General features: G+C 40.0%; 2 protein-coding genes across 7 annotated transcripts in view; one reads left to right on the top strand and one right to left on the bottom strand.

The window, feature by feature from the left end:
* Positions 1-11,336, bottom strand: part of Myh7b (myosin heavy chain 7B) — a 46,573-nt gene extending 35,237 nt beyond the window's left edge. Inside the window, exons 1-5 of one of the 6 annotated variants that reach the window (XM_071608871.1) lie at positions 11,304-11,325; positions 10,714-10,745; positions 9,796-9,848; positions 7,382-7,502; positions 1,622-1,763 (exon numbers count right to left, since the gene is read on the bottom strand). In XM_071608871.1, coding sequence (XP_071464972.1) covers positions 1,622-1,763; positions 7,382-7,422 — 183 coding nt within the window. In that variant the 5' untranslated portion in view covers positions 7,423-7,502; positions 9,796-9,848; positions 10,714-10,745; positions 11,304-11,325. Of the gene's footprint in view, positions 1-1,621; positions 1,764-7,381; positions 7,503-9,795; positions 9,849-10,713; positions 11,026-11,303 lie in introns of those variants that run through there. The other 5 variants (XM_071608872.1, XM_071608869.1, XM_071608873.1 and 2 more) reach the window with 5 other exon arrangements.
* A 74-nt stretch (positions 11,337-11,410) lies between these two features.
* Positions 11,411-27,545, top strand: part of Gss (glutathione synthetase) — a 28,673-nt gene continuing 12,538 nt past the window's right edge. Inside the window, exons 1-6 of the mRNA XM_027945324.2 lie at positions 11,411-11,486; positions 15,461-15,595; positions 22,442-22,587; positions 25,844-25,919; positions 26,238-26,377; positions 27,063-27,179. Of these exons, the coding sequence (XP_027801125.1) occupies positions 15,467-15,595; positions 22,442-22,587; positions 25,844-25,919; positions 26,238-26,377; positions 27,063-27,179 (608 nt within the window). The 5' untranslated portion in view covers positions 11,411-11,486; positions 15,461-15,466. The remainder of the gene's footprint in view (positions 11,487-15,460; positions 15,596-22,441; positions 22,588-25,843; positions 25,920-26,237; positions 26,378-27,062; positions 27,180-27,545) is intronic.

The raw sequence follows: 27,545 nt of genomic DNA, 5'->3' as shown, positions 1-27,545 counted from the left end.
TCACCTTTACAGGTATAGGAGATGGGATCAGAACGTTTTCAGCTATCAGTTCTCATTTCAGGTGTGGGCGATTGCCAGAATGGAAAGGGCAATTGAAACCTTGATAAACTCAAAACTTATGAATCATGAATTCAGGAAAATTCCCAATTTTTATCAGCGATGTTACCACATTTCTGAGTTTGAAAATTAAGTCGGCTGTTTGAAGGATCTGTATATACTTTATACATTAAAAAGCATTTTTCTTGGATAGCACAAACATTTTTATAACTACATATTAATTTATTACCAGGATAAATTGTATTGGCGTACTAAATAAAATCTGATAATTTTAAAAAAAAAAAAAAATGCTGCTCCCCGGGAGTAGCATTTAACCCCACCTGGTAGAATAAAGAATGGGGGATGGACTCTTCTCTTCAGTAAAATATCAACTAGAAATGGAGTGTAAGGGTGAAGTGGATTATGGCTCTGCTCTTGCAGTCTTGGTCAATCAGCTTGGGAGCTGAGGGAACAGAGACACTCATAAGATTAAGCTGGGAACCTACCAGATAGATCTAATGGTACCCCAGTTCCACCCTGAGTATACCAAATAACTTGCTTCCTTCCCCGTCTCAGGGCATATGGTTCATCTCTCTATGAAGTTAAAAACTCAAGGACAAGAGTCATCCTCAAGCACAGTCTTGAGTTTTTATGTATTAAAAATTTTATTGTTAAAATTATCTCTATTGTTCTCTCTAATGCTTCAAACCTTAAATTTTCTTTTCTTTTTTTTTTTTTTTTTGGTTGCAGTGCTGGGGATTGTACCAAGGGCCTTGTGCATGCTAAGTAAGCACTCTGCCACTGAGTTATACCCCCAGCACAAATTTTATTTCTTAATTGAAAATTTCTATTGAGATAACTGTATATTCACGTGCAGTTTTAAGAATATAGAAAAATAGGTGCTGGGGTTGTGGCTCAATGGTAGAGCACTCGCCTACCACGTGCGAGGCACTGGGTTTGATCCTCAGCACCACATAAAAATAAATAAATAAAATAAAGGTATTGAGTCCAACTACAACTTAAAAAAATGTAAAAAAATATAGAAAAATACCATCATTGATAATAATCAATTGATACTGATATAATTTATCAGTCTTATTCAGATGTACCCAGTTTTACATGTACTAGTGTGTGTGTGTGTGTGTGTGTGTGTGTATGTGTGTATGCACACATGCATTAAGTTCTTTAGTTTTATCACCTGTGTAGGTTTGTGGATCCACCATCACCAAGATATTGGATGTTATTCTTTTATAATTGCACCAACTTCCCTACCATCCTCAACCCTTGGCAAACACCAATACATTCTTCATTTCTAAAATTGTCATCCAATAATGGGATATAAATGAAATTATACAGCATGTAATCTTTTGAGACTACTTTTTTTCCACTAAGCATAATTTCCTGGAGATTAATCCAATTTGTTGCTTATATCAAGTTTGTGCCTTTTTATTGCTGTGTAGCAATCTGTGGTATGGATACAGTGCAGTTTGTTTAACTGTTCAAGTGTTGAAGGGTATTTGGATAGCCCTCAGTTTGACGTACTATGGTGTCCTGGGCCACTGAGGCCATCCCCACCCAAACATACCTGGAGAAGCAGGTGGAATACAGCTTCCAAGTTCTTGTTCCAGCTTTCTAAGGACAGGTGCCCAAAATGGTCTTCACCTGCCTCCCCTTGCCCATACCAGATAATGGAATTCAGCCACTCCCAAGTATGCCAACATCCAATCCTTAGGGACAAGTAAGAAGAGAACATCATTGAGTCCCCAGACCTTATTTAGACTTGAAGACTATAGATTTGTACGTTGGCCCCAGCTAAGAGGCCCAGCATGACCTGCCCCAGACTTATCTTGGGTAGCTCCACCTTCTCACTCATTCTACTCCAGTTATACTGGCCTTCTGGGAGCTTATAAACTACTAATAAGCTCCTTTCTGTCTCAGGGACTTCGCATCTTCCACTCCCTCCACGTGGAATCTTCTTTCCCTAAACTAGGACAAGGCTGCCTCCATCTTTCCCTTCAAGTGTCAGATCAGTTGTCACTTCCTCAAAGGACCTTCATGATGATATTAACTAAATTAGGTCCTTTCTCTTTATGTTTTCTTATCCCCCTCTGTACGACATACCCTGATTTTTAAATTTATTACATTTATTACTTGGCTTCTTTATTTATCATCTGTCTCCACTACAAGATTAGGTATTTCTTAAGAATTAGGAGCAGGCAAACACGTAACAATTATGCCACAAGACATCCAACTAGCATGCCACATACATGGAAAATGTTGTTAAGAATTCACTGTGATGGGAAACATTACATTCTCAAAAATATTTTTTTCTCTTCTTCCTGTTATTGGTAGTTCTGAATGTTAGATATTTTTTCCCATGGGGTCAAAAGGTACCTAATTATATGATTGTGAGTGGAAAAATAGGGGACAGAATTCAGGTACTGGCTGTTTTTCCATTTTCATTGTGTGTGCATTTTTAATATAAATGCAGGGATGTAAAACATTAATGCAAGTCAAAATGTTTCAGTGAACAAGTTTCAGCAATTCAATTTTACAATTATAAATAAAACTGTTAAATTTTTCTGGGCAATGCAAGCATTTGGATTTTTTTTTTAAACAAGTAAATTTCTCATTGACAGCAACTAAATAGTATTTGTAGCATTTTTATCAAATAGTAGATTCCATCCAATCACTATACTTTTCTAACTGAGTTTCTACATGCAAGTACATGTTTTTAATGTTGTCGGTCTTCTGTGCTGTTCCTATGAGTTTGCTATTAAAATACATTAAACTATAAAACAAAAAACAAGAATTAGGAGCAGCAGATGGCACTGTGATAACCCAGCAACCAGAATGGGCCTGGGTACAGAGGAACAGCCACGAGTGGCTGCTGAATGGGCCATGTCTGCTGAAGTGGGACAACTGCTTTTAAGAATCATCTTCTCCTTGGGCCTCTCACTCTGCTCCGCGCTGTTTCATCCATGCAAGACCCAGAAAATATTGTGACCCCTTTTTCTCTTCCACCCCAGCCTGGGCAAGGCTCTCCCTTCTTTGTTCTCCTGGGCTCATCTGAAGCCAAGCTAACATTACAGCATGATGATTAAGAGCACTAGAGTCTGACTATCTGTATGTAAATCCTCAGTGGCTGTTCCTTTGAGACAGCACCTGTCCCATTTGGAATTAAATGAGGTTAATACACATTTTATTAAAAAACAAGCACAATAGCTAGCACATAGCACATAATAAGTATTTAGTAGATGATCATTACTTTTCTTTTTCTTACTATCATCATCTCCAAATTCAGAATAATCCAGAAAAGTGCATGACCCACTAACACCGAGATCATGAGAAGGAAAAGGGTCATTTCTAAGACTGTGGGCCACCATTCTCATCTTAAGGCAATTCCCTTCTGGCCTTGCTGTTTGTGCAGCCCCTTCCCCTCTTGGTGAAAGTTCAGAGAGATGGAAGGGCAGGACTTTAACCGCTGCCTTCACTAGGTTCAAGATGAACTCCCACATGCAGAGTTATCAACCTGCCCCAACATTCCCTAGCTCCATGGTCTCCCTACAAATCGCCAACATAATCTGAACCCAGAGCCCTGCCATCATCCAACAGGCAGAGTTATTTCCTCACCAAAGAGCCGTGCACACTCTGCTTTCTAGCATCCGTGTACCCAGCCATGCAAATATTTAATGAAAAATAAGTTTTGCTATTAATATGTGAAATCACAATGAAATCATTTCACAATCACTATACTGGCAAAAAGGATTAAACTTCTGAAAATTCTCTATCTTTTTTTAATATTTATTTTTTAGTTTTTGGCGGACACAACATCTTTGTTTGTATGTGGTGCTGAGGATTGAACCCGGGCTGCACACATGCCAGGCGAGCGCACTACCGCTTGAGACACATCCCCAGCCCAGAAAATTCTATATCTTGATGAAGACACAGAACAAGGGCAATTCGAACACATTGCTTGCAGGAATGCAAATTGGTAAAGAAAAAAAAAAAATGGGGGAGAGAAATTTTATATTATCTAGCAAATTGCTCATGACCTTAACATTTAAAGAGGTATACTCACTAGACTTTGCCATGTGCAATGGAAAAAATACTAAAGAAAACCCAATGGACCATTCATAGGAGAACAGAGAGACAAACGTGGTGCTTTTATGCAATGAGATCTATAGAGCTGTGAAAATGCATGAACCGGAATTACCCTTACAACGTGAATGACTCTCGACATAGCACTAAATGAGAAAAGCAAGCTACACAAACATACAGGTGATATGTTATCACTTAAAGTCCAAACACCTAAGAATCAATCAATGGGATAGATTCAAACTAAGAAGTTTCTTCTCAGCAAAGGAAACAATCACTAACGTGAAGAGAGAGCCTACAGAATGTGAAAAAATCTTTACCACACACACCTCAGATACAGCACCAATCTCCAGGATATATAAAGAACTCAAACACACACACACACACAAAACAAAAACAAAAACAAAAAAAACCCCAAATAACCCAATAAATAAATGGGCTAAGAAACGTTTGAACAGACACTTCACAGCAGAAGAAATACAATTGATCAACAAACATATGGAAAAATGTTCATCATCTCTAGCAATTAGAGAAATGCAAATCAAGCCTACTCTAAGATTTCATCTCACTCCAGTCAGAATGACAATTATTAAGAATATAAGCAATAATAAGGGTTGGGGAGGATGTGGGGGGAAAGGCACACTCATACATTGCTGGTGGGGCTGCAAACTGGTGCTGCAACCACTCCGCAAAGCAGTATGAAGATTCCTCAGAAAACTTGGAATGGAACCACCATTTGACCCAGCTATTCCACTCCTCAGTTTATACCCAAAGGACTTAAAATCAGCTTACTACAGTGACACAGCCACATCAATGCTTATAGCAGCTCAATTCCCAATAGCTAAACTATGAAACCAACCTAGATGCCCTTCAATAGATAAAAGGATAAAGAAAATGTGGCACATATACACAATGGATTATTACTCAGCCTTAAAGAAAAATGAAATTATGGCATTTTCAGGTAAATGGATGGAACTAGAGAACATTATGCTAAGTGAAATAAGGCAATCCCCAAAAACTAAAGGCCAAATGTTTTCTGATAAGTGGATGCTGATCCATAGTTGGGGGGGGGGATTAAGGAAGAATGAAAGAATTTTGGATGGTACAGAGGGCAGTGTGGGGAGGTGTGTGAGGACAGGAAGAACAGTAGAATGAGACAGACATTATTACCCTATATACACTTATAATTACACTACTGGTGTGATTCTGCACCATGTATTGCCAGAGGAGTGAGAAATTGTGCTCCATTTGCGTACAATGTGTCAAAATGCATTCTACTGTCATGTATAGTTAGAACAAATTAAAAAACAAAAATAAAAGGGAGACCAGGAGAATAGAAGAAGGGGATTAGGGGGAGGGAGAGGAGGGAAAGAGGAGGTACTGGGGAATGAAATTGATCAAATTACACTGTTTTATCGTGTGCACATATGAATATATAACAAATCCCACTATTATGTATAATTATAATGTACCAATAATAGGGGAAAAATTAAATTAAATTATATTTCTTAAAAATTGAGCCAGACCTAGTTTTTCAATCTATTTGCTCACTTTTATTTTGAACAAAGTCATTTAACAATTGGACAAAGGGATTTTTGGAAAAACAGTGTCATCATAAAGTTTCATTTACGTTTATAAAAAACAAAGTCCAAACAACTTGAAAAGCAGTTATCATATATGATTTAGAAACATACCTAGTAAAGGAATAAAAAAAAGCACAAGACCTAACTCATGTCATATAAAAAATTAACTTGAAATAAGTAAGACTTACATATGAATTAAAACTATAAAAATCCTAGAAGAAAACTTAGGCTTTTCTTTGTTCTTGGATTAGGTAATAGTTTCTTAGATATGACATGCAAAGCACAACCAACCAAAGAAAAAACTAGATAAACTGGATTTCATAAAAATTTAAAAACATTTGTGCTTCAAAAGACACAATTGGAAAGACAACTATAGAATGGGAAAGAATACATGCAAATCATATATCTAATAAAAGTCTAGTATCTAAAATATATAAAGAGCTCTTAAAATTTTTAAATGGATGAGAGATTTTAAACAGACATTTCTCTCGGAAAGATACACAAATGGTCAATAAGCACATGAAAAGATGCTCAACATCATTAATCATTAGAAAAATGCAAATCAAAACCACAATCAAGGCTGTGGTCGTAGTTCAGTGGTAGAGTGCTTGCCTAGCATGTGTGAGGGTTCGATTCTCAGCACCACATACAAATAAATAATTAAAATAAAGGTCCATCAACAACTAAAAATATATTTTAAAAAACACAATAGGGACTGGGGATATAGCTCAGTTGGTAGAGTGCTTGACTCGCATGCACAAGGACCTGAGTTCAATTCCCAGCTCCACAAAAAAAACGAAAAAACAAACACACAATAAGATGCCACTTCACACCAACTAGGATAACCATAATTAGACAGACAAATACCGGTAAAGATGTAAAAACAGAAACTCTGACACATGCAGCCACTTTGGAAAACAGAAATTCCTCAAAAAAGTTAAACATGTAATCCAGAAATTCCACTTCTAGATATCTACTCAAGAGAATTGAAAATACTCACAAAAAAACCTGTGCATGAGCACAGAGCAGCATTATTCGTAATAGCAAAAAGTGGAAATAGGTCTGGGGTTGTGGCTCAGTGGTAGAGTGCTTGCCTCTCATGTGTGAGGCACTGGATATGATTCTCAGCCCCGCATATAAATAAATAATTAAAATAAAGGTCCATCATCAACTAAAAAAATTTTAAAAAGGAAAGTGGAAACAACCCAAATGTTTATCATTTGAATGAATGGCTGAATCCTCAAATAGGCTAAATGAAAGAAACAACTCACAAAAGGCCACAAATTATATGACTGCATTTATATGAAATATTCAGAATAGGTAAATTCATAGAGACAGAAATTAAATTACCTATTTCCAGAGCTGGGTGAGGGAAGAATGGGGAATGACTGCTAATGGATATGGGGCTTCTTTTACAGAGTAATGAAAGTGTATTGGAATTAGTGGTGATGGTTGCACAAGCTTATAAATATAATAAAAACCACTGAATTTATGGTATGAGTTATATCTCAATAAAAAGTTGCATAGGAGACTGGGCACATATCCCAGGGATAAAATGTGTATTTAGCACTCACAAGGCCACAAGTTTGATCTCAAGCATCACATTAACAAAAGAAACAAAGTTGCGTGGGGATAATAAACACTCAATTCAGGAGAGTCATTACCTGGGGGCACAGGGAGAGGTCATTCGTGGTGGGGCACACATGGGTCTTCAGTTACACAGTAGTTCTCCTCTTATCCAGGTTTCACTTTCCATTGTTTTAGTTACTTGTGGTCAACAGTGGTCTGAAAATATTGAACAGAAAAATTTTAAAATAACAATTCATAAGGTTTAAATAACTTTTATTACCATACATTGTTAGAATTTCTTCATTATTACTTAATAATCTCTTACTGTGAATTTCCTCATTATTACTTAATAATCTCTTACTGTGCTTAACTTATAAATTAAACTTTACCATAACCATGTACATAAAGGAAAAATACAGTTTAAAGAGTTTGGTACTATTTGTGGTTTCAGGCATCTGCTGGGGGTCTTGGAATACATTCTCCCCAGATAAGAGGGGATTACTATATTAGCAATGTTTTATTTCATAATCTGTATAGTAGGTATGTGGGTGTTCATTACATTAATATTTATATCTTTTGCGATGTTATCATAATTAACAAAAGTTAAAAATTATTTACTGAGTTTAGACCTAGATTAAGCACTGAACTACGGGGGGTGGTTCAATGAAGAGTAAAACCAGTTCCCATCCTGTCCAAAAGTAAGTGGAGAAGTAATAAGTATAGAAAATAGTATAAGTAAGCCATTTTACTTCTGGGCTTCTCTTTGCTCACAAAAAAATGAGAGCTAGATTAGAAGCTTGTAAGTAGAAGGTCTCTGAGGATCCTGCACCCTAGATGTGTGTGTCCCCTTTGTCAGCCCATAGCCCCTCCACGAGTTCATCATGTACAACGAGAGCATGGCCCTAGAGCCATTCCTGGTGCCATCAGTCACTGAGAGCGGGCCTAAAGCAAAGTCCCAGTCTCTAAGTCTGTGTCTTCTCAGTAAAATAAGAACAGTAACTTTTCCCTCCCAGCACTGTAGGAGTGTAAATGAGATAGCACATATAAAGTGTCAGGACAGGCCTGGCACACAGTAAATCCTCAACACATGGGAGAGTCCTCACTTTGATTCCACAGGCATTTCCTGAGCAGCACCACTGGGCCAGGCCATGCTGGGGGACAGAAGGCAGAGGAATTCCACTGTGAAAGGCCAAAACAGTGGCCTCCAGCCATCTGGGGAGATATTCTCATAAATAATGATGCCAGGCAGGGTGTTGTCACTTGCTAAAAAGAGATAACAGGCATGTGCACAGATGCAGAACACGTGCAATGCAGACATTGGGAATGGGAGGTGTCCCAATCAAAAGGCCCAGTCCAGACTTGGAAAGAGGCCCTCACGAGGGCAAAAGCAAGGCACAAAGTTAAGGGACAGATTTCCATTCATACTGCAGTGCAGCCCTCCTTGTATTTTTTTTCACCTAATTTATACTCCAATGTTCCCACAAACTCTAGAACAGAGATGTCAATGAATTCAACAGTCAGCTTGGGAAAGTATGAGTTCATGGACATTGTAAGGTAGGGGGGTGGGGAGGCAAATGTCTAACAGGGCCAAGCAGTCTTATCTGGCAAGTCAGGACACTCTTCAAGCCTTCACTTCTCTCACTGTAAAATGGAGACAACAGTCGGGAGCAGTGGCACATGCCTGTAATCCAAGTTCAAGGCTACCTCCACAATTTAGCAAGACCCTGTCTCAAAATTAAAAATAAAAAATTAAAGGTCTGGGGATGTGGCTCAGTGGTAAAGTGCCCTTGGGTTTAATTCACATTACCAAAAAAAAAAAAAAAGAGAGAGAGAGTGAGAAAAAGAGACGCACACAAACCATAAGACTACTGATCTTATACAGTAGCCCCCCACTAGGATTGTGGCTAAAAGTGATGTAATGACTGTAAAGTCATTAGCCAAGGACCTGGAACTTAATGACCAGATCAATGAAGAGTAGTTAACATTAGGAAAAAACAGATTCCATTTTGAAAATGAGGCAAGTAAGATTCAGAAGTGAGATGACCTGCCCATAATCACAGTGGTAGGTTGTGGAGTGAGGATTTACATCCAGATCTGGGACACCAAAAGCTCAGTGCATCATCATCTCCCTCTGCTCCAGAATCTACAGGTTCCCTGTAGTCCAGTAAATGGAATCCATCCTTGCCATGGAGTAAGGACCCAGCAAAGGCTTGGTGCCAGAAAGACCCTAGGTAAGTTCCCTCATCCTGAGTTTCTTTTATTTTTTTTAACTTTGTTTATTTATTTTTATGTAGTGCTGAGGATTGAACCCAGTGCCTCACATGTGCAAGGCAAGCACTCTGCCACTGAGCCACAACCCTAGCCCTCATCTTGAGTTTCTTGATCTGAGATTCCCAAGAGGGTCTGAGAAGATCTGGGGATTCCTCCACATAGTACATGCAAAATTTTGTGTCTAATGAAGATTCTTGAAGGAATCTAAGTATCAAAATTAACAAAACACTTGACTCACTTTGTATGCTTTCTTATCCATTCAATGGAGAAAACAGAATTTATCCTGAAAGACTGAGGACATTAAATGAGATAATTTGTGAGAAGTACCTGAAACATCCTAAATTCTCAATAAACATCAGTATCCAGTCATCCTCCCTTCCTAACCTATTTCCATCATTCGTCAAATGTTATTGAGCATCTATTATGTGGCAGGAACCATTTCAGGCGCTGGGAAAAGTATGAAAAGTGGTAAAAAGACAATATTGGCTCGATTTTGATGGAGCTCACATTTCAGCAGAGGGAAACAACAGACAAATAAAAGTAATAATTTCAGGTACTAATCACTATTAGAACACTCACAGGGTTATGTAATACATATTGGTGGGGTGGGATGGGGTGGCATCTAAGGAGAAAACACCTGAAAGACAAGGATATTGGTCATGCCAGTTGTAGGGGCAAAGCATGTCGGTAGAGGGAGCAAGAAAGGCAAAGCCCTGCTAAAAAGACCTAGACCCACCACAAACTGGGTCACTTTGAACAAGGCACTTAACTTCTGAGGTTCAGCTGCCACACCTACAAAATAAGAATTAAGCAGCCTTATCTGCTACAATGTGAGGGGACTCAACCAAAGGGCTGTTAAGGTCTGGAATCCTCCCTAAATCTCACCAAGAGATAACCCATACATGTCACTGGGCACCCATCTTGGAAGTGGGGAACCTGCACAGAAAACCCTGGGTCCCATTTTTAAATTTTTACATTCATGCTGTGTTAGAAATAACTTTTGTTTCTGGTTAATACAGCGACCTTTTTTTCCCTGTCAGTTGAGGACCGTTATAATACTACTTCATATACCCCCTGAGGTTCAGAAACAGACATTTCGTGTAACTTAACTAAAATTCTCATTAGGTGCTTCAAATTGCAAACAATTGTCTCCTACCTAGGGAGAAGAAACAGTTATGACGTTGGAGGCTGCCAGGAATAAGGTAGGATCATGAATCCATATATTAAAAAAATAAAAAGTAAAAAACCTAAACTTCCCCAGATCCCGATGCAAGAGGCATCCGAAGAGTTTGAGAAACACTGGGTCACCCTCGAACACTCCTAACTTCAAAATTCCAGGAAAAAATGAAAATGCGTTCCTTCTGCTCTAAGGCTTGCCATACTGCTACCCTAGGTGAAAAAAATCAGGTGCGTTTTTCTGGAATTTGTCGGGTCTGGGAAAATAACCTGGGTTCCAATGCTGGCTCAGCGCCTAACAAGCCACAACGACCTTGTGTCGGTCCCCGCCCCTAAGACTCTCTTACCACGCCCACCCCCGCCCCTATCACCCGGGTGTCCCTGAGATCGTGACTGTCCCATCTGAGCATTAGTTTCCCCATCTATACTAGACGTCGACAGCTCTGACGCTCTATGAACTGAGCATACCCACAGCACCCCGCTGACCCAGCCTGACCCCTCCTTGTACTTCCCAAGTCCAGGTCTGCCTGAGTGCAGGAGAGAAACCCTTAAAACTAAGATCGCCCTCACACGGACTGCCCCTTCCCGGCCGCCGTCCACCTCCACCGGCACTGGTCTCTTCCCCGCCCTACCCTTTAAGCCTAGCGGGGGCGGTCCGCGCAAGCGCACAGACCTGCCCCGAGACCCCGCCCGCTAAGTCTTGGGTAACGGCGCGAGGGGCCTGAGTGCGGTGCGCGACGGGACCACGAACTAGTAGGTTGGGGCTCGGCAACGGCGGCTGGCGAGGGTCATATTTCCTCTGGAGGAAAGCTGTGAGGGAGGGGTCAGGCCAGCAATTGGAACGCAGAGAACTGGAGCTCTTGTAGCTCAAACCTATCTCAGGCACTGAGAAACTTGTGTCCAGTGACGGGGGTTGGGCTAGCGCGTGTTGATCCCAGATTTTCCAGATCGGGCGGGTGTCGGGGACACAGAGCTATTGAGACTAGAATCAGGGTTTAAAGGGAAAAAAAAATTAAAAAAAAACTGGGAGCGATTAGAAACAAACTTTGTTCCTGGTGGGAGCGAGCGGGCCAGTCAAGGACAAGCTAAGACGGGAGAACACGTCTTTGCCCAGAGCTCTGGGCAGGTACGGGCCCCGCCCTGGTGATAAAGTCCGACAGGCTTTCCTTGTGGGCGTTGGTGATTGACTTATTTAAGGTTCATTGAATACAGTTGTAAGCGTTAGCATCAGCTAGAAACGTAACCAACACAAATGCATTTGTTGTGGTACCGAGAAAAATCAATGGACTGTAGAAGCCCTGGATAGAGAAGAACAGAGAAAGCTACCCAAACTAAATCAGAGTGGAGGGGAATGTTCCCAAGGGGAAACAGCACCTGCCAAGGCCTGGTACAGGGAGCAAGGCTGGTGCATCATGAAGATGCTTCATTCTGAATCTGGTTGGTGCACAGCGAAGAGAAGACGGTGGGCGGAGCTCTGCTACTAACAGTGGAGATGCACAGGGAAGAATTCAAAACTATGTATTTAGGCAGCAGAATCCACAAAGTTGGAGTAGAATGGAGAGAAGTACACGCGAGGCTTGGGTGCCAGGGTGAGGTTCATCAGAGAAGCAGATTTTTGTTGAGACAACAACAACAACAAAAAATTCTCTGGTTGTGTGGAGATTTCCAGGAAGTGTTGGATATTCGACTTTGACCATCAGGAAAGTACTGCTGTGAGAATATAGATTTGAGCATCATCAGCAAAACAGAAATAAGGCACAAAGATGGAGACTATAGATTGAGAAAAAAAGGTCCCAGTTAGAACTTTTCTTCGAAGTGATGGTCTTTTTTTATGATCCCAGTATCTAGCCTAAGGCCTGGCTTTACATGCAAATCAGTGTTTGCCAACAAAACAAAAGCCCAGCAGCTGACAGTTGGAATCCCATAGGTGTGGAGAGATGCAGACTAAGGGAGTATCTTATTTCTCTAATGTCAAAGTCATGGGTTCTTGTCTTGGTTCTACTGCCTGGCTGCTATATGACCAGTTTAAAAAATTAAAAAACCTCAGGTGTAGAGCTGTGCTATGGTTTGGATACCTTTGAGTGTATCCCCAAGGGGTTCATGTATTGGGGGCTTGGTCCCCATGCCCAGTATGGTGATGTTGGGAGGTGGTGGGACTTTTTTAAAGATGGGGACCTAGTAGACCTGGGTTGTAGCTCAGTGGTAGAACACTTGCCTAGCATGTGTGAGGCGCTGGGTTAGATCCTCAGCACCACATTTTAAAAAATAAATAAATAGAGATATTGTGTCCATCTACAGCTTAAAAAAAATTTTTTTAAAGATGAGACTTAGTCCTTATGTCACTGGGATAGCTGCTCTTGGAAGGAATTAAGATAGTATTTGTGGGACCCAGAGTTAGTTCTCAAGGGAGTAAGTTGTTATAAGAGTGAGCTTAGCTGAGTGTAGTGGTACATGCCTATAATCTCAACTATTCAGGAGACTGAAGAAGGAGGATCACAAGTTTTGAGGTCAGCCTGCACAATTTAGTCCCTTATATCAAAAAGCAAAAAGGACTGGGGATATAGCTCATTACATGTGCAAAGTCCTGTAGTCAATCCCCAGTACTGTAAAAATAAAAAATAAAGAGAGTGAGACTGTTTGGGTGCAGTACTTGTAATCCCAGCAACTCGGGAGGCTGAGGCAGGAGGATTACAAGTTTGAGGCCAGTCTCAGGAATTTAGTGAGACCTATGCAACTTAGTGAGACTTTGTCTCAAAATAAAAAATTAAAAGGGCTGGGGATGTGGCTCAGAGATGAAGTGCCCCTGGGTTCAATCCCCAGTATCAGAAAAGAGTGAGGCTAACCTCAGAATCACTTTCTTTGGCTCCCCCTCAGTTGCATTCCCGCCTTTGTAATGCCATCTGCATGAGGACCTCACCAAAGCCACTGCCATGTCCTTGAATTTCCAAAACTGTGAGCTAAATAAATCTCTTTATAAAGTTATCCAGCCTCAGGTATTTCATTATAGTAACAGAAAATAGAATAACACAAGCACCAAACACTGCTGAGAAACTTCACACAGATTTTTCTCATTTAATCCATATAGTGAAGTTACTTATAAGGGAAATAATATTGTGTACTCAAACGCAGGTCTGACGGACTCCAGAGCCTTATTCTTTACTATGACTATTGTCATCTGTGGCCCAACAGGGGTGTCATCAGGGCTCTCTTGAGATCACATGCTCATTGTTTCAAAACATTGTGCTGAGGCCAGCAGACTTGCACAATTGGCCTAACACTAGCTCTGTCATGAGAAGGGGGCAGAGCTGAATGTGATGTAGGTTACCTCTCATTTATTGACTCTCTTCCTGGGAACCACTGAGTTGAGCAGACATGTTCTGCTCTCAAAATTAAATGACAATAGGTCAGAACAAAACCAGTGACTGGCAATTCCATTTTTATCTAGGGCTTTCTAGATTCCCAAGGCCTGATGCCAAATGAATGAGTAGCAAGCCGTGAGTTGGTACACCTCTGTGTGTCTTTGAGCTATCAGTCAGATTTCTTCTATTACACTAGGTACTTGGGTTTCTGCTTTTTGGTGTTTGTTTTTCAATTTGGTACTGGAGATTGAACCTTGGGCACTTTACCATTGAGCTGCATCTCCACCCCTTTTTGTTGTGAGACAGGGTCTTGCTAAGTTGCCCAGGGTGGCCTCAAACTTGTGATCCTCCTGCCTCAGCCTCCTGAGTCGCTGGGATTACAGGCATGTGCCATTGTGCTTGGGGGTTTCAGTCATTTCTATTCTGCTAATGTGATTTCTCAAAAATATTTTCTCTTAAAAAATTATTTAAAAATATATATTTTTTCTCATTAAATGTTGTGATGATAGATATCTATACATAGAATGTAATTGTTTTCTCTTAACATGTTTGATTTTGATTAGTATGAGGGAGGAGTTCACCGTCTCTGCATTTCATGGTATTCCACAAAAGGTTCCCTCCCTGCCTCCTATGTAATTATTTGAGATCTGCTGACATGGGTTGTTGGAATAAGAAGGGAAATTAATCTACTGTAATGGTCCCCATCCCAAGAAGACCCATAAAAAATGTAAGCTTCAACCTCTTCCTCCTGTTGGACCTCTTTGAATCAGAATCTCTGGAGTAGAGTCTCAGAATATATGTATTTCTTCAAGCAACCTAGAATGTTTATCTACTTTTTTTTTGGATGCTGGGGATTGAACCCAGCCAGGGCCTTGTACATGCAAGGCAAGTACTCTACCAACTGAGCTATATCCCCAGCCCTGTTTGTCCACTTTTGGAAACAACTCATTTCTCCCATGCCTCTGTTTTACAAACAGGGAATCTGTATCTCTAGGAAGGGAGGGAACTTGTCCCAATCACATATGACATTAATGCTTCTTTCTCCAACGAAGAGTATTAGGCTAGAGCATAGAGACCTGAGTTCAGGTCTCGGCTTTACCAGTCAGTACATAGGGCAAGACATTTCATTTTCAGAGCTCCATTTCCTTACTGTGAGAATAATGCCATTGCTGTATTAGAAATCAAAAGAGAGAATGGCCATAGAAATACTTGGTTAAGTTGTTTTGTGTATATGGAAGTGAAGAGCTGGGACTAGCCAGTGTTCACTTCTCTGTACCACAGTGTCTTTTAGGGTACCCAACCAAGGTATTACAGTGTTTCAGTGGTTGATGGGCCCCAGGCCATGTGTCACCAAGTTCTCTGTCACAGGTTGGGATGGCCACCAGCTGGGGGAGCCTCTTGCAAGATGAGCAGCTGCTGGAAGAGTTGGCTCGGCAGGCTGTGGACCGGGCCCTGGCTGAGGGCGTGTTGCTGCGGACCACACAGGAGCCCAGTTCCTCAGATGTAAGTCCTAGAGCCTCCCCACAACCTGACTACCCTTCTCCAATCCCCCTGCCCATTGCCTGGCCCTGCCAGACTGAGGGGAGATCTTTTGGCTCAGAGACCACATCTCTTTTGCTTTATTTTATTTTGTTCAATACTTAAAATTGTCCTCAAGACATACATAAAGTAAAAGTACAGCATGCTGGAGTAATCAAATTTAAATCGGGGGCTCAAAGTATGACTTAGGCAAGTTACTTAACTTCTCTCAGCTGCAAATAATGGGAGCTACCTAGTTGGGTAGGTAAAGAAGATAATTCACATAAAGCACTCTGTCTAGGGAGCAAGTATTATATATATATATATATATATATATATATATATAATGTTAGAAAGACTTCTAAGGGAAGTCTATACACACACACACACACACACATATTTTAAGCTGTCAATGAACTTTTATTTATTGATACGTGGTGCTGAGAATCGAACCTAGTGCCTCACACATGTAGGCAAGTGCTCTGCCACTGAGCCACAACCTCAACCCAGGAGCTAGTATTTTTTAAGCCCTCCCTAATCACACTACCTTCTCAGTAATTGGGTTGAGATATATCCTTTCAAGTCTTTTTCTGTAGAAATTCATAGTTTAAAAAAAAACAAACTGGATCATACATATTATTCTGTGATATATTTTTGGTTTTTGTTTTTACAGACTCCCTTAGAAGTCTTTCTAACATCTTCCATAGAGTCGGTATCTCTCTGATGCATAGCATTCCAGATGTAGATGGGTCACAACTTAACTTTTCTCTCCTGTTGGCCATCTAGGTGACTTCTGATATAACAGATAACACAACAGGGCTAGGGTGAGGGTTAGGGTTAACTACAGAACACACAACAGGGAATATCCACATACATGCCTGTTTAGGCCCCTCTATAAGTGTTTCTCTAGGGTTGATATTTAAAAGTAGAACTGCTGAGTGCAAATCATATAATTTTTTTTTTTAAATCTCATCCTTCAGATGGGCATCTGAGCTTGTACCACCATGTCCCACTAGGCAGGCTGAGGCAAAAGGATCAATTGAGCCCACCAATTTAAGACCAGCTCGAGCAATATAGTGAGACCTCATCTCAAATAAACAAACAAAAACCCCTCATCCTTAAAAAACAAAACAAAACTTGTCTCTTTTGTTATTAGGTAATACATTTTCATAGTTCAAAGTTTAAAAGAACCCAAAATTCAAAAGTTATGAGTTTACAATTTAACCTTCCTTTCCACATTCCCTAGTTACCCAATTCCCCTATCCTGAAGGCAGTCTATGTTTTAGTATTTTTATTTGTCCTTTCAAGTAGTTGATTCCTAAAGGTAAATAACTATATAGACTTTTTCTCATTTTTAACACAAAGAAGCTTTCTAGACAAGCTTTTTTGTACACTTTTGTTTTTGTTTTATTTGTTATTTTTGTTTTGTTTTGTTTTTGTGATACTGGGGATTAAACCCAGGGGAGCTCTACTATTTTGATTAATTTTAAAAAATATTTCCTTTTTTTTTAACCTGCAAATGCCATAATTTTATTCTCTTTTAATGTTGAGTAATATTCCATTGTGTATATATATATACACCACAGTTTCTTTATCCATTCATCTACTGAAGGACATCTAGATTGGTTCCACAGTTTAGCTATTGTGAATTGTGTTGCTATAAACATTTTTTTATTGATTTTATTATTTTTTTAAAATACATGACAACAGTGGAATGCCTTACAATCCTTATTATACATACAGAGCACAATTTTTTGAATCTCGGTATATAAAGTATGTTCATGTCAATTTATGCCATTATACCTGTACTTTTTTTTTGCATTACAATTCTTACTACACATATATACTACAATTTTTCATATCTCTGTTTGTATATAAGGTATGTTGACATCGAATTCAAGTCTTCATACATGTACTTTGTATAATGATGGCCATCACATTCCACCATCCTTGCTAAAATATTTCCTTATTTACCACTTTTTTCTTTATTAACCACTTTGCTCCAAGTTTAGTTAATGGAATCATGGATTGTCTAGTCTCATGGCCTAGGAAAATTTTCCAGTTGCCTGCTGATATACTGCCATGGAGCCATTAATTAATAAGTTCCAAGTGAACCCTGAATTAGATACAGAAATTTGTTAAACAGTGATTATTTCTGAAAATGTAAAAAATAGATTTAAGGCAGATGGTAACCCTAAGAGTCGCTCAAGTATTAAAATGGCACTATGGAGGGGTTGGTAGAGTGCTTGCCTCATATGCACAAGGCTCTGAGCTCAATCCCCAGCAACACACACCAAAAAAAGCATCGTGGAAATGGTTCATAGCAAAAACCAATTTCCTTCCTTCCTTCCTTCCTTCCTTCCTTCCTTCCTTCCTTCCTTCCTTCCTCCCTTCCTTCTAGTTTCCTCTTTTTATAAATGCCAGGTTTGCGGGGCTGGGGTGGGGGGGACTTGTTATAAAACTCTGTTTTCTATTAGTTTGTGTGAAACCATTCATTCAAAAGAGAACAGATCGGGGCAGGGAAACTGCCTGGTTAGGCCACATGGAGGCAAGTCCCCTCAAATAATCCACCAGAGGAAAAATGCCACATGACCTGCACCTATCCCCAGCAAGTCTAGTTCCCTCGATTCTACTGTGTGCCTGGAAAGATAGTAAAAATATTTCTACAAGAGGTAAAGACTACAAGGAAGTTACAAGCTCACTCTATGAAATGGCTTGGAAAAGTATGAAAATGGCTTGGAAAAGGAGCACTGCCTGTTGATTTTAGCAGCTTTTTTTAAAAACTAGGGCAATCTATTTATCATGCACACACCACAGAAAAATTATCCCCAAAAAATGTCATGCAGAAAATTTAGATATATAATAGAAAAATACAGACCCAAAGTATACAAAAATATGAGTTATGTTAACAAATATGCAAAATAATTTCACTATAAAATATCTCGATTTGCATGTATTAATATTTCGTATGAACCAGATCTAATTGCTCTGATAAATCTCTACTTACATGTTTTAGAATATCTATTTTTTAAGCCATATAAGTTGTATTCATGTATCCATGCATAAGCTATCCTGCTTATGAAGCCAAGATACTATAAGATTAATAAAGTAATTTTTAAAAATCTCAAGTCACAGATTAACAATGTATCCTCAAGTTTTCTGAACTATATGCTATTAAAAGTAACCTGTGTTCATGCAATCTGCCTTTTCAGATGTAAATATAAGTCAATGATTTGTTGTCAAAAGCAATAGTGTTAGAAATCCTAAGTCAAATTATTCATAGGACTGGATCATAATATGTGCTTTAAACTGACATACTAACTTTGCAATCTATATTTTGTGAGAGAACAGGTAATTCTAGCACCTAAGGAACTATATCATATGGAATGGGGATGACCTCAGTGGCACTCTTCCACTTTGGTTTATCCAGGCTATTGCTTTCAGTCCTACATTGAGGCCCCCTTGTATATCAGTTTTTAATGTGTCCCCAGCCATCTCCCAGTCCCCAGGCTAGTATGGGCCAACTGGAGAGTCCAGACTCAGTAATATGACCCAAGCATATGAGAATGGCCATCATCTAAAGCGGGCTGATACTGTAAAAGGCCTACCTCTGGCTTTGGCAATAAAATTCCTTGGTTTGTGAGCCTAGATTTGGTGAATTGTTTGCCTGAATCTAGGATGCAACATATTTTCCCATTTAAGCCTTTATTTCTTCTGTTAATAAATAGGTTTATGTAAAGCTCCAACACTTAGTCTTTCTGGGAATTAATGGAGCCTAGGAAAGGCACAATCCTCAATGAGATTTCTTCTTTTTTTTTATTAGTTGCTTATGACAATACAATGATCTTGACATACCATACATTTAAACAGGAAGTGTGTGTGCATATGTGTGTGTGATTTCATTCCAAATCTTTTTATGTTTTTGGTTTTTCTTTTGTGGTGCTGGGGATCGAACCCAGGGCCTTCTGCATACAAGCACTCTACCAACTGGGCTATATCCCCAGCACTCATTCCATATCTTTACCTGTTGCCTGCTCTATGTCAGATCGTCCTAGATACTGAGAGCAGAGGTAAGTCAGCCAGAAGCCCCAGCCTTTGGAGCTCAGGGTTTATTTGGAGAACATACCCAAAACGAAATTAAATAATGTCAAAATTAAATATGAGAAAACATAGTTGTGCAATATTAGTATTTACTGTGTCATGCACTATTCTAAACACTTGGGAATTGCTGACTCATTTAACAGAGATGAGAAAACCACAGTCCAGACAAGTTAAGTAACTTGCCTGAGGTCATTTAAATGGTGGAATAATTGGCAGAGCCAGAATTGAAACCCAAGAGGTTTGGCTTCTGAGACCACGCTCTGAACATCTGAGCTTTACTGCCTCTCTTAAGACACCTGGAAGAAGAAGTAATTCATTATGATTAGAAGGTTGAGATGAGGGGTGGTATTGCTAGATCTTAAAAAACAGATGGGGGAAAGAAATAGCATAGCAGGGGCCCCAAAGTAGGCAAAGACAAAAAAGTATTCAAGAGAATGTAACTGAAAGGCAGGAATATTGTAGAAATGAAGGCAGGCCAATTCAGATCGCCAAGAGGCACTGAATGCAGGGTGGAGTAGGAGTGTGAACTTTACCTAGTGGATCTGGGCTGCAGGCCAGCCACTTGCAAGTCAAAGATTTGGCTCCTACAGTGTTTTGAGTTAATGCAGTTTTTGAATAGGTAATACATGAACAGGATACAAAATCCAAAGGGCTTTAAGGGTACAGTAAGTCTCTTCCTTCCAGAGACAGGAATTGTTAACAGTATTTTGTTTTTAATCAGAGTGTTTAAAAATCAGAGTTAACATTAGAAGAAAAAAGTCTTGGGGAAGAGGGGTGGGGGGCACCTACCCAGCCTGTCTCCTCATCACATTTCCTGTTACTCTCTGTTGCTTTCCTGACTGCAAAGCAGAATGCTGTTTTCATGCCTGTGTGATAGTTTTTCTAACAGTAGAACCATGTTATTCTATGTTCTTGTCTCCTCAAAACGAGATATCAGGTGTTTATACCTTTAGCTTGTGGGCAACAGAGAACACATGTGCACCATTAATCCAAAAATTCAAGAGGGCAATAATGAATCCTGGGGTCAGAGCCAGAGGGAAGTCTTTATCAGAAAAACTTGAGTTTTTTAACCAGCTGGAGGTGTTGAGGAAGGCAGTCTTCTGACTCTTAAAGACAAGGAAATGCCCTGTAGCCATCACATATACACTCAGGATATTAGATCACCCTTTACATAATCTGTAGTAATTCCCGTTTTAGATCATGAAGCCCTCAGGCTGAATAAACCTTACTCTTACAAATATCCTTGCTCAGTTTTGTCTTAAAAATAAATACTGAGGGGAGTTATTTGGGAATTATCTGCCAAAATTTAAAATGGATTTAACCTAATTACCTGACATTTCCACTTTTAGAAATTTAGAATTTATGAAACTTCTCGAATAAAATACCTAGAATATGTATTCCAGGATGTTTATTAAAGCATTGATTGTAAAAGAAAAAATGAAAGAAAACCCTCAAATAGTCATCAACAGGATGCTAGATTCAATAAGTTATGCTGTATCCAAAGAATTGGATACTATACAACCATTAAGATGAATGTAAGTGCTTTAATTATTTAAGGAACAATGTATGTAGGTATTTTATGTGTATAAAAAAGAGAAAATATATTTGCATACATATGTATTAGTAAATAGATGTATGGAAGGATATGTGAGGCACTAGTATACCATTTGTCTCTATGAAGAACTAGGTGACTTGGGTGCGAGTGGGAATGAGACACACTTCTCACTATGAATCCTATGTATCTTTTAAATGTTGTATGATGTGTTTGTATTATCTATGTCAAAATAGTAGTATTTTTAAAGTAAACATATAAATGCCAAATTGTAACATCATAAACTTATACTACCGTTAACAACAAACTGATATTAACTCAAAGGTTAAACTCAGGAATGCTTCATAATTCAAGTCACAAAGTCTTCTTATCATCTTACCCAAGTTCCACTTCATTGTTGCTGGGAATCCTAGAATGCATTTTTTCCCCATAGAAAGTATTTGAGATGGTTTTGGGTTTCTTGGTTATGTCAAAATCCAAAGAACCCAAAAAGCAGATGAACTCTAGGCCTGTTAACCTGAGTGCCGCAGGAGGAGTCAGGGGGAACCACTCCTGGCTTCTACTCAGGGATCCAGAGTTCACTTCTATTGCATCCCCACTAGCAGAACTCTTCCTCTACCCCAGCCGGAAAAGAAGAGGACTCAGGTGCAAGTTCTTGGCATAGGAAGAGGCCTGGGCTTGAATATCAACCAGCTAGGAATTCATGGTGGCAGGGTGGACTTGGTTTAGTAACCATCCTGATTCACATCGTAGTACTACTTACCAGATGAATATCTTTTTGGACCTATAACTTAGGTCCTTTATCTGTTAGGTGTGATAATAGTAGTGTTTTTCTTACAGTGTTAAGTGATGAATTCCTGTTATGGATTCATCCATGTTACATGTGCCTTACAAACAATGAATGCTTAATCATTTTTGTGGGTTTGTTTTTGTTTTGCTGTTGCCTTTTTGCTTCTTGTTTTTTAAAACATTTAGAGATAAATTGTCACATAATCTGGAAGCTTTCTTAGTATCCCTTCCTCACCCTTTTCCCTATCTCCCCTCCAAGAGCTAATCACTATTTTGCAATTGGTGTGTTCTTAATAAATATAGCCCAGGCTTTGCATGGGGTTATGTTTGCAGGAAGACACCCCATTTACAGGTGCTCTAACCATTCCCTGCTTTCTCTCATTGATCAGGTGGTGAGCTATGCCCCTTTTACACTCTTCCCCTCACTGGTCCCCAGTGCCCTGCTGGAGCAGGCCTATGCTGTGCAGATGGATTTCAACCTGCTAGTGGATGCTGTCAGTCAGAACTCTGCCTTTTTGGAGCAAACTCTCTCCAGGTACCGGGAAGTGAGGCTTGGGGATCCAAGAGCTGCTAGAAGCTGCTAGAAGCTCTTGGAGGTTCAGGAAGCTGCTGGAAGACTGGGGTTACATGAGATGTTGCTATGTTAGTGACTTGGGGTAAAGGTCAAATATCCCACAGGAAAAACAAGCAACAATAGTATAAGAGTCAGGAAAGCTAGCTTCTAATCCTGGCTCTACTGCTTATTTATATTACCTCACAAAAGACCATTTCCTTCTCTGGGCCTCAATATCTTCATCTAAAATATGGGAGTTTGTCTTAAATCTAAGGTCCCTGACAGTGCTAACATTCTGTGACTCTGTAATCCATGACCACCACTTTGAAGAATGAAATTTCCATTTAGAATTAGGGACAATTGGCCTAGTTTTAGAGGAAATTCAAAGATAGGGAAGATTATTGGGCTTAAAGTGAGATTTCCTATATCTTCCTCTAAGCAGCATCCCTATTTTGTCCCCTCAGGCCTCTTATCTTTGGGTAATATAGGATAAAGACTGGGCCACACTCAGGACAAGAGGAAACAACCCCTGAAATGATTCACCCCACTCACCCCTTTCTGTTTCTTCTCCCTAGATTTTTTTTTAAATTTATCTTTTTTTTCCCTCTCCCTAGGTTTTTTTGTCCAGATTCTTGGATAAGTGAAATTTCTTGATTTATTTTAGAATGAGATACAAATAAGTCCGTTATTTTATCAGAGCATGGTAACACATGCCTGTAATCCCCACTATTTGGGAGGGAAGCAGGAAGTAAAGAGTTCAAGGCCAGCATGGGCAATTTAACAAGACTCTGTTTCAAAATAAAATAAAAATGGCTTAAGATGTACTTCATGGTAGAGCAATCCCCATTATCTCTCTCTCTCTCCCATGTACTCTCTCTTACACAGCATTTATATTTTTAGAATTAAGTATATAAATATGATAGATATAATTGCAATTATGATACATAATTGCATGTCTTTGATTAATTTTTCTTTTTAAAAATATTTTTAGTTGTAGATGGACACAATGCCTTTATTTTATTTATATTTATGTGGTGCTGAGGATCGAACCCAGTGCCTCACATGTGCCAGGTAAGTGCTCTACCACTGAGCCATAACCTCAGTCCTGATTAATGTTTCAACAGACAACTAGGTTATTTTGTTAGAGACAAAAATCTAATAACATGCATTTGGTGTGTGAGTGAGTCTGATAAGGGATCTTAATGATAAAGAAGTTTGGAAACTATTGACTTGGAGCCAAAAACCCGATGAGTCATGCATGTATGAACCCTACCACTACCTTCTTTCTCAGAATGGGCCCAGCTCTGTACCTGAATTGTGGGATATATAAACAGCCTGGCTCATGGCTTTTACCCTAACCATGTGATTATGTGGGAAATCTTCCCTCCAGCCCATCTCTGTAACCCCTATCTTCCTTGTTCCTTTCTCCTCTAACACACACACAACACCCTAGCTCCTAAGGAGAACAGCCTCTTTGAGCTTGGGATTGAAAAGGAATATATCTTCAGAAAAGAGAAAATGTTTCAAAGTTTACCTGGAGGCACTGGGCACTCTCCTCCTCACTAAGGATTGAGATAGTCCCAATGAGAAAACTAACCCTTGTGACAGAGCTGACCAGGAGCAGAGGAATTTCAGGGCATGCCTGAGGTACTTGGCTCCTCCCACTCTCTGCAGCAGGGTCTCTATAACTAAATGAGCCTACAAGTCAGGCTTGGGCAGGCCAGCAGAGTCCACCCTGAATCTTGAGAGGCAATAAGTGTCATATTACCGAGCTGTATACTCCTGCCTGTGCCTTTTCTTAAGGCTCCAGAAAGCCATAGTGGATGGGTGCCTACTACACATGTCACAGCAGCACACTGAATTATGCCCACTAAGACACAGTCCCACCTTTGTGTAGTTTATAGACCAACAGGAGAGGGCTGGGGATGTGGCTCAGTGGTAGTGCACTTGCCTAGTATGCATAAAACCTTGGGTTCAATGCCCAGCATGACAAAAGGAAAAAAAAAAAAAAACAGGAGAGATGACACTAATCACTATATAAATAAAATGGAAAGTTGCAATAGCCATCAATGCGGTAATAGAAAGGTGCTGTGAGAGCACCTAGCAGGGTGATCCGATCCAGGTAGCAAAGGTTCCTCTGAGGAAATCACCTCATCTGAGGACTGATTGAAAAAGAAACCAGGATATTTAGTTTGGGTTTGTAAAATCTTACTGGAACATACGGGTCACTGTCCTCAGAGCTCTTGTGGACAGGGAGAAGAAAATGTGTCCTGGGAGGAACCAGAGGGTAGGGGAAGCTATGGAGAGGTAACATCAAGTCAGTCAGAAAGCTTACTAGCCATTAGAGTTCTTCAAGTATTTGAATAGTAGTTATACCACATGTCATTTTTTTAAATATATTTTTTAGTTGTAGATGGACACAATACCTTTATTTTGTTTATTATTTTTTATGAGGTACTGAAGATTGAATCTAGTTCCTCACACATGCAAGACAAGCACTATACCACGCCACAACCCCAGCCTATCACATGCCATTTTTTAGTTCTTTTTTGGGACCAGAAGAATATATTCAATTTTTTGCATGTAATATCTCATTTACTCTTCACCACAACTCTATAAATACAATTATTTTTCTTTTCATTTTATAGTTGAATAAACTTAGATACAGAGAGGCAAAAAGAGTATGAGGTTGCCTAATAATAGGTGATAGACCTGGGATTCGAACCTGGGTCATCTGGCTGTAGGGTTGAATTCTTAACCATTATTCTTTTTTTTTAATATCTTTATTTTATTTTTATTTATTTATTTATTTATTTATTTATTTTTTATTGGTTGTTCAAAACATTACAAAGCTCTTGACATATCATATTTCATACATTAGATTCAAGTGGGTTATGAACTCCCATTTTTACCCCAAATACAGATTGCAGAATCACATCGGTTACACATCCACATTTTTACATAATGCCATATTAGTAACTGTTGTATTTTGCTACCTTTTTATTTTATTTTTATGTGGTGCTGAGGATCGAACCCAGTACCTCATGCATGGTAGGCGAGCACTCTACCTCTGAGCCACAACCCCAGCTCTTAACCATTATTCTTTACAAGATTGGAATGGGTATTCAAGTTTTGGCCAGAAGACCCATAGGGGATTCAGGGACCAGTGAATGGGAGCAAGATTCCTTGATCTTTAAGGTCCCAGGTAGCCTGGAAAATGTTCTGTTTCCTCCTCCAGCACCATCAAAATGGACAACTTTACTGCTCATCTCTTTGACATCTACAAACAAGTCTTGGGAGAAGGCATTGCCCAGGTAACCATTCCCAGCTCCTCCCCAAGTCTGGGACCTGCCCTCTCATCTCATCTGTTTTGCTTGTTTTTGTTTGTTTTGTTTTTACCAGAAGAATTTGGCGCAGGCCTTGATTTCATGTGGATCTATCTCTCACTGGTCCCCACTGAGTTTGTACATCCCAGCAATTCTGGGATGACCAGAAGGATGATCCTGCTGGGTTTGGGAATATTAGTTAGTGCATCTTACCTCTACATGGAGTTCATGGTACCTGTCTGTCTGTAACTAAATTATAAGAGGCAGCCCTTGGGCAGATGCCTCAGCCTTCAGTTTTTCCCACAGACTGTGTTCCTGGGTCTGAACCGCTCAGACTACATGTTCCAGAGCAGCGCAGATGGCTCCCCAGCCCTGAAACAGATTGAAATCAACACTATCTCTGCCAGCTTTGGGGGCCTGGCCTCCCGTACTCCAGCCGTGCACCAGTAGGTTTCTTGGGTGGCTGTGGGCCAGCCTGATGGAGGTTCAATCACTGGTTGAACCAGGGATCTCCATGACTGTGCCTTCCTGGGCCCTGGGTCATGGATTCTCCCTACCTACACACATCCTGTGTCCTGCAGCACAGTTTCCACTTGTAATCAGATTCTTAGTGTGTCAGGGAGAGAAGGGACCTCATGGCTTATCTAGTCTTACTTATCTGGTCATTAAGCAAGTCAGTGTTTCAGATAGAGGAACATAATCTGCAAGGGGCTTGCAGTGAGAAAGAATTTGACATGTCTGAGATCATGAAAGGAATTCTGAATCTAAGGTAGAGAGGAATGCAGGAGCTTCCATGTGATGGTTGGGTCACAGTAGTAGCCATTCTTAGCCAGCAGATACTCCAGGTTGCTGTGATTCCAGATGGGCTGCAGCAGCATTCCAGGCGGCACCTGAGGGCCCAGGGGAAGGGACTTCAGCTCACTTGGGCCTCAAGAGCTCCTGTGGGCACGTACATCAAGGGTCAGGGTGAGAGCAGCTCAGCATATTCCAGCTAAAGTGGATCTTATAAGAGGTGATGGTAAGAAGCTTTTAAGTGTGCACATGATTATTTGAGTAATGTTTCTATGAGGTCAAGAGCAGAGGGGTCTTCTGGTCAATCCAATAACTGAACAGCCATCTCTCTTCCAACAGACATGTTCTCAATGTCCTGAGCAAGACCAAAGAAGCTGCGAAGATCCTCTCCAATAATCCCAGCAAGGGACTGGCCCTGGGGATTGCCAAAGCCTGGGAGCTCTATGGCTCAGCCAAGTAAGGATGTAGAAAAAAGTGGCAGCTCTTTTACTGCTTTAGATTCAGCATTCATGGGTCCAGCATCTTCTCTTTTGCTTGACATCGTTAGGGAATGAAGGGATTTTGCTAAGAACAGAAACTTAGATGTTTAAGTGCCAAAATTATTATAATAAAGTTTTGTTTTGGGCTTCCTCCCCATACCTCCATCCCTGTACCAGAGATTGAACCCAGGGGTGCTCTACCACTGAGCCACATCCCCAGCCCTTTTTCTTTTTTGAGACAGGGTCTCACTGAATCGCTGAGGCTGGCCTTTAACCATCCATCCTTTTGCCTCAGCCTTCCAAGTAGCTGGAACTATATATGTGTACTTGGGCTTCCTTTTTA

The sequence above is a fragment of the Marmota flaviventris genome, chromosome 2 (assembly GCF_047511675.1).
Source record: "Marmota flaviventris isolate mMarFla1 chromosome 2, mMarFla1.hap1, whole genome shotgun sequence".
Classification (NCBI taxonomy): domain Eukaryota; kingdom Metazoa; phylum Chordata; class Mammalia; order Rodentia; family Sciuridae; genus Marmota; species Marmota flaviventris.
Note: the sequence above shows the minus strand (reverse complement) of the source record. Positions and strands in the feature narration are given on the sequence as shown.